Source organism: Vidua chalybeata, chromosome 7 (assembly GCF_026979565.1).
Source record: "Vidua chalybeata isolate OUT-0048 chromosome 7, bVidCha1 merged haplotype, whole genome shotgun sequence".
Classification (NCBI taxonomy): domain Eukaryota; kingdom Metazoa; phylum Chordata; class Aves; order Passeriformes; family Viduidae; genus Vidua; species Vidua chalybeata.
In genome coordinates, this window is record NC_071536.1 from 32,408,673 (window position 1) to 32,416,374 (window position 7,702).

Below are 7,702 nucleotides of genomic sequence, written 5' to 3' on the forward strand. Positions count from 1 at the left end.
TGGCAATTTCAGGGCTTGGACTGCCATGATAAATCCTGGTGGCATGTGTCAGCACTAGCAGAAATGCTGTGTACCTCACTTGTACAGAGAAATAATCCCTATTGACTGCTCAAGTCCAAAGTACATTATACATATCCTTACATTGCTGCCTTCACATGCCCTGCTCACCTGTCCTGAGACTTAACATTTTCTCTGACTGTTCTTCACATCTGCATTTCGATCCAATTGCCAGTAATCCATATGCTGGTTCTTTGGGATTAAGAAAGCCCTTAAATGCTTCTCTCCATACTTCAAGTGCTAAGAAAAAACAAGAAGAGTATGTGTAGTTCTGTGACATGATTATCCACACAAGAATTTGAAGTCTGCTTTTCTGGTTTTGTAAAGTAACCTTTGCAAGTTGCTATTCTCCTCAAGCAGAATGCAATAGCTATTTTTAATGGGTTCTTTAATAGTGAATGCAACAGTTTCTTGCAGATCAGAAGAAAAGATCAAGTACAGTGTATCTCCTAGTGCAGGAGAAGGTTCTTCCCAACAGACGCTGCTTCCTGCTTCAGATCTTCTGCGATGTCTTTTTATCCTAACGACAGCATAAAGAGGCAGCTGTATAAACACTGCCTATAAACAACCTATCCTGTGGGGGTTTTGGTATTTATTGAAAATGCAGTTTTCTTCTGAGGCTGGTGTGAACCACTTCTCCTTCTGTAGCTTTTGCTCCCTTTTGTGTGTTTGTGTGCATGTTCTCACTCCTGGGTGACCGGTCACCAAAAATACTCATTGAGCTGTCCTGCTGGTTCTGAAAACAACTCTGGTACAGCTTTTCTTAGTTACCCTCTTGGGTATTCATTGATATCTGATGATAGCAGTATCATTGATACTGCTTGCTGACAAAGTGGTGAGGAAAATATTGGTTTTCACTCTTGGTGAGATCACGTTACTCTTCTACTCTCAGTCATGAGAGTCAGAATTCATCCCTGGTTATTAAAATTACTCTTTGTTCACTGTTGCTCACAGAACTCTGGAAAAGTTTGACATTTGAAGGATGCAGGGTGAGGATGACATCTCTGGGAGCCAGCCATGCAGGTCTAAGCAGGACTTGTGGCAGTGAGAGGTTGTGAAGGAGGAGGGAGGCTCTGTGAATGAGCTGTGGGGAAGCAGGGTCGTGCTGCAAGTAATTTCAGTAAACATCAAGTCTTCTGTGATGTGGGTCTTTGTCAGGATTGAAGCCACAAATTAGGGGTGCACATATCTTACTTATGATCTGTGTTATCTGATTTTTAGTTTTCCAACTAAATTCATGCTCTAAATTTAAAGAGAAGATCTGAAAAGTAACTCCGATGGAATGATGCTGACTGTTGTGTTCTGATTGAATTTTTGCACTGTCCTAGTGCATTTCATCCCAAAAGTGTGATTAAGAGAGTGAGAGGCAAGGATATTTTCGTACATTAATTTTTACCAATATAATTTCTTCTTTCAGTTGACATCTCAGCATCCCTATGCTGAAGTTTACATTGGGAAGCCCCATGTGTGGACTGTGGACATCAATGATCTTTCTGAGGTTGAGAAGGCCGTGAAATCAATTTTGAATCAAAAGGTGAGAAATGTGTCTTCAATTTGCTATCAGCACTTGAGGGTGTACTGCACATACAGTGCTTCCTAATGTTAGTCTAATGAGTGCTGGCATTTTGATAGGATATTGAAGAAAAAAATGGTTATTACTATCTATGGTATAGAGATTCTCATGTTTTAGTACTGGATATGTCAGGTTCTTGAAAAAATGAGAATTTCACATGTGAATTATACAGCAATCCGTGTTTTCTGTGCATTCAGTGAGAAGGTTTCATTGTTGATTCTTAGAGCACTGCAGACTCTGCTCTGCTCAACTCTGACTTTGTAGCCTTGAGATTCCCACAGAAGTGCTTGTGCACTTACAGTGTGGAATGGCAATGAGGGCACTTCAAGGAGGGGAAAAGTATGAAGGAATTTTCAAAGGTATCACATTCTGTTTTGTCACTTCAACTTCAACTTCACTGAAACTTAGTTAAAACAGGAGCTCTGGAATCCCAGAGGGTCTCAGACTAGCCTTACTTTGCAGTGTACTCTTGAGTTTCCATAAAGATAGTCATGGAGCAATCCTTATTGCCTTTAAAAAGGAGAAACATCAGCTAAAACTGCTGATGGTTTTGTAAAATTATTATTTGTTAATGAGTTTATTAGTACTTCTTGTTGCTACTCAAGCTGTAATGGAGTATTTGGACCAGAAGCTGCTGCCACAGAGTACACAACGAAGTTGATTGAAACAAAAACCCCTCTAACCTTAACACTGTCTCCACAGATTGACCCTTATTTGCCCTATGAATTTACCTGTGAGGGAATGCTTCAGAGGATGAACGCCTTTATTGAAAGACAGGTATGAACTTCTGTTGTGGATGACTCTTGGATTATGTTGGAAAGGGAGGACCATCTCCATTTTAAAGCTTCTCAGTGCTACTATTCCTGTCCAAGTAGGAATAGTAGCTGTGCAGACCTTGGCATTATATGAAAGCAGAAAGGCAAAGCAATTTTTCAGTGTCTATGTGACTTCCTTAGCTGTGTACACACATAAAAGCTTTGGATCAAGAAGGATCACTTAAATACAGAGGTACTTTTTGATAGAATTGCAGTCTCTAGGCAAAATTGCAGCCTCTGGGCAGATTTTTCAAGTATTTAGTTTCAATCAATAAAGGTTTAAATGGTTTGGAACTCAGTTTCTTAAAGGACTTTTGGTCCCTGGGCATTACTGCCAGCTGAGAGCAGCAAAAGATGTTCAGTTGAGTAATAAAATGCAGAGATTTACATGGGATCCTGGTTTCTAGAAATTGTGTGTTTGCTTGGACTTCTGCCCAAGCCAGATCTGTTGCAGTAGCCAGCTCTGCCTTTTGTTCTGGCAGCTGCAGAACAGAGATAGGAATAACCTTTATCTCTGATGTGTCATTTAATTGCCAGGATTTCTTTCAAGGGCACTGGACATCTGTCTGTACTTGTATTTTTGAAGGTGGGTGCTATTAAAGACAGTCCTAAAGAATAACACAGCTCCAGGTCAGGAGGGCAGTAAAGACAGCGTAGCTAATGTTCCCACTTTCCTGCCAATAAACACTTTAAGCTTTTTGCTGCTGTATTAATGACAAAACCTGTAAAAGTATCACTACTGCTTTTGATTATTCTACCCAAGTTAGTTGTAATTGGGAGCATTTGTCAATCAGGAAGAAATGGAGCTCAATGTAAGGGAAAAAAAAGAGACAATCAAGAGATGACACCTGTGGCTGAAACCCATCTCTTCCCTCTGACCCTCCCCCAAGGGCTAAGCCCTCCCTTGTGCTTCTCAGAAATCCACAGAATATTTTAATTTTGTTCATTGCTTTGACTAATTGTCAAAAGCTGGTGGTGGTTCACAGCTCCCAGGATGCTCAAGGACAATTTTTAGCTGCATGTGCTTAGCACTTTGCCTAATTAACATGTCAGATGAACCAAAAATAAAAAGCAAAAATAAAGACTGAGACCTTATTTTGACTAGTTTGTGGTGGAGGCAGGAAGAACAGAGAAAGCAGTGCAAGCTTGAAGTGGGAACAAAGATGCTGGAATAAAGAATTGGCCTGGTTCAGTAGTTGTGTGCCTTGACTATGACAGTGGGGTCTTCAGGGGATGTTTGAGTGTGAAGAGATGGGGTCAGACACACTGTCCCACTGGTCACTCTGTGGACAGTGGAGCTGTAGCATTTAAAGGTGTCCAGAGTTCCCTTTCTGGGGCCTTGCCTGAGGGTCAGGAAGGGAGGACGATGTTCACAAGAAAGGTTTGGTGAACTCTCCATACCTTCAGTTCCAGCAGCTGGGCTGAAGGCCTGTATGGTCTGAGGTAAGAGAACTGCTCTGGGCTGTGGCTGCACACCCAGCAGTGCCACCTTCAACCAGCCTTGTCTCCAAGCTGCTCCATCCTGCAGTGCCCTGCCCCTGCCAGCAGCTCAGTGTGGCTGTTGGGTGCATCCCTGCTGAGCCCATCCCTGCTGAGCCCATCCCTGCTGAGCCCATCCTGTTTGCTCTGTGGCTGCACACACAGTTGTTTCTGCTCTGCAAGGCAGCAGCAGAGACTGGGAACCAGAGGGAGGAGGGATTGCTTCAGTTTTGGCACTGGCATCAAAGGAGCAGCCAGGCAACACCAGCCAAAGCTGCTGCAAATCTGGGAGCTGTTGGAGGAGGCAGGTTGGGCTGATGGAACAGACACACTGACTTTGAAAGACATGGCCAAGCAGAGGAGTTGATAACCCAGCAGAAAATGTTTGGGGCAGAATTCTGTGAGGTCAGAAAACTGACCTAGCTCAGCAGAGGGTCAGCTGAGCTCCAGAGCTTGGCAAAGGGAGTGAGAAAATTCACCCAAGAGCAAGAAAAGACAGATGAAGGACACCTCCTTTGGTCTCACCTTGAAATTTGTGGGTCCCTTCCAACTCAACTTTGTGATTTGTGACTGTATAATATTACTTTTGTGGTTAGACCTGAAAGTATGAAAACTTCCTCCTTCAGGAGAGGAAATCAAAACAGAATGAAAAAAGCTCAGGCTGATATTGAGAACTGGTAAATGACTTTGGGGCCCTTGGGTCGCAGTTCACACAAGTTTTGGTTCAGGGGGATCAGTTCACACAAGTTTTGGTTTCGTCCAGAAGAAGCAAACCATCGTGGACCAGGCCCAAATTATTTGATCACCTTTTGGTGAGAGTTGCCAAATGTTAACATACAGCCTGAGTATTGTGAAACGTTTTCTGAACCCATCATAACAAAACATGATCTGTCACTGCAGGATTTCTGTCACGGGCAGGTGATGTGGCCCCCATTAAGTGCCCTTCAAGTCAAAATTGCTGAACCTGGAAAATCCTGTAAGCAGGTTTGTCAGGAAAGCCAGCTCATCTGTGAGCCTTCCTTCTTCCAGCATCTTAACAAGGACAAAGCTCTGCTTAGGTAAGTATTTCTAGCACAAATATGTTGTTTGATCTCTTTATTGCACTGGTTTTTACCACACTTGGCAGCTAAAGCACAAGTTCTGTGAGAAGGGAAGGTGGGGAGAGCAGCTCTGGCTGCAGCAAGCTGTGAGTGAGGGCCTGGCAGTGCTTTGTGGGTGTGTGGTAGTGATGGGCACTGCTGAGAGCACCTGCCAGGAGCACAGGGAGCCACAACCCTTCTGTCACTGTTGTCCTGGGTAGAGAATTGTGAGCCCTGGTACTCTGGAGGTGTTGGTGCAGATGTGTAAAACTCACCAGTTGCATTAAGGAAAGGAATGCTGCTTTTGGGTGCTCTTTAAAAATGTGTCTGTGTTCCTCTCAGAGTGAAAACTAAGTCCTCAAAACCAGGCTCCCACAGATGGCTGCTGGGAAATCTGCTTTCCAGGTTTTCCATCCCCATTTTTTGCTAAATTACATTGTAGAAGATTTTGGGGTTTGTATATTCTTTGAAAAGTTGTAATTTGCAGTGGAGTTCAGAAGCAGCTCATATAAAAACTTTCTTTCCTAGCTGTCTAGACAAAATCATGTTCTTGTGGAAAAACACCCATCTGTTAAATGCTGAAAGTTACCAATGTTTCCAGAATAAGTGAAAAACAAGGTTTTGCTGGAATTGCTACCCTAGTGCTTAAGCTTTGTGGTCAGAAAATGGCAACTGGCATTCTTCCTTTTCCTGCTGGCTGGTTCCTGGGAGCTGCAGGCCCTGTTCCCTGCAGCCCAGGAGCAGCATCCCTCATCCTCACAGTCCAGCTCACCCACCTCCAGCTGCCCAGGGCTGCCTGCCTCTGTGGGGCTTCCCTGGGGAACAGACTTCAAAGAGAATATCTCCTGATTTCAGATTCTTTGAGTATGTCCTACTGAAAATCCATATATTTAAATATTAGGTTTTGGGGAATAGTCAAAAGCATTTTTTTTTTCTCTTTAACTTTTATTAATCTTTAAGAAACAGGAAAGCTGTAAAGGCTGCACTGCCCTCTGCAGAGAGAACCTGTACAGCAGAAAAGTCACGTTCTGGAAAGCTGCACTTGAAAATGCACTCGGTGTAGGATCTAGTAGAGCAGGGTTTGTTATTTTTAGTGAGGAAGGTTGAAAACTGTACCAAACTCCCATGAACTCAGGTGTGATACAGATCACATGCTTTGCTTTTTAGGCATAATATCGAATGTCTCACCATGGAGTCTGCAAATGATATCCTGGTCCCCTCTTTTGATGGAAGGAGGAAGCACTGTGTTTTCCAAGGTGACCTGCTACTGTTCAGCTGTGCTGGCTCCCACCCTGCCCACAGAAGGATCTGCCCCTGCAGGGACTATATCAAGGGGCAGGTTGCACTCTGCAAGGACTGCCTATAGCAGCAGCAGGGCTGCTCCCACCTGGGGACAACCAGAGTCCTTTGGAGAGGAGTTCCTTAGTACTTCCTGCACTTTGGTCCAGGCTTTCCGCTGCAGGCAGAGCTATCATTGCTGGGCAGAATTATCTACTAAGAGAGGAGGGATTCATAATAAACAGCTATAACTGATCTTTTCTTCCTGTAAGGACATTTGCAGTGTCACTCTTCAGATTCCTTCAGCGGTTTGCAAAGAGAAATGAGTCTCGTGTTCGACAGTGATTTGAAGATGACTGCACAGAATAGTTTGTAGAAAATTTCCAGACCCATCAAACTTCTGGTTTTGTTGTTTGGGTGAAGTGTTTTCTATTTTTTTAATGAGTTAGGACATCCCCCATCATGGTTAGTAAAGGATCTCAACTTCATTCCAGTAGAAAATTGAAAAAAGTGTGCTTGAGGGAGGGGATGCTGGGGAAGGAGAGCTAACATTTTATTCAAGGTGCACTGGTTTGGGTACAGCTTTGGCTTGAATGGCTATAAAGTGGTTTACTTCACAAGAACTTGGAATAATGAGAGAGCTCTGTACCCTGCTATTGGGTTATTTGGGCCCAGTTTTGTTTTTTTTTTTTTCCTTTTTTTAAAATTAAATATTTGTATACAACAAGGTATTGTCTGCATCACAGCTGCTGCACCAGAGCAGCCTAAGCAGAGTGTCACAAATGAGCAAATAGGCAGTTGCCAGCATGTGACACATCTTGGTGACTGCATAGCTCACTGGGGTTGTGGCATTCTTCAGTGTGGAAAAGCTACAAAAACACACAACCATTTTCGGCATTTTTGGAATGGACTCATCACAGTTTACTGGTCCCATTTAGAGAGTAATCCTTGGAATTTGCCCACGCTTATGTTGTAGTCTGTCTACTAGAAATACTGTGTGAAGCAAAAAGTATTCAGCATCATTGGAGCAATATTATTGTTAGAGCCTCAGTTTGCTACAGCTTCCAGTAGTTAAAGTGTTGCTGAATGACATAGAAAGGTTAAACTAAGCTAACTATAATTATTGTATGGTAGAAATGTAAAATGTCTTCACAACTAGTTAGGTTTTTAAAGAGAAATTTTTTTTCTGGAGTACAAGTAAGAGGAGACAAAGAACTGAAAAGAAAAGAATTAATCAGTCCTTTTGGGTTCTTTGTTTTTCTGGTTTTAGGGGGCTGCTTGTTCCTTGTTTTTTCTTCCCTTTTGGATCAGGCACACCAATTACAAATTTAGAAGAAAACAATTCAAGAGTTCAGAATATAAATCAAAGTTGGGTTTGGGTTATTTTTGTTGGGTTTTTTTTTTTGTTGTTGTTGTTGTTT

At 42.8% G+C, this 7,702-nt stretch overlaps 1 protein-coding gene across 1 annotated transcript in view; it reads left to right on the forward strand.

The window, feature by feature from the left end:
* Positions 1-7,008, forward strand: part of MGAT5 (alpha-1,6-mannosylglycoprotein 6-beta-N-acetylglucosaminyltransferase) — a 63,735-nt gene extending 56,727 nt beyond the window's left edge. Inside the window, exons 13-16 of the mRNA XM_053948364.1 lie at positions 1,475-1,591; positions 2,333-2,407; positions 4,825-4,982; positions 6,171-7,008. Of these exons, the coding sequence (XP_053804339.1) occupies positions 1,475-1,591; positions 2,333-2,407; positions 4,825-4,982; positions 6,171-6,369 (549 nt within the window). The 3' untranslated portion in view covers positions 6,370-7,008. The remainder of the gene's footprint in view (positions 1-1,474; positions 1,592-2,332; positions 2,408-4,824; positions 4,983-6,170) is intronic.
* The last annotated feature ends 694 nt before the right edge of the window (positions 7,009-7,702 follow it).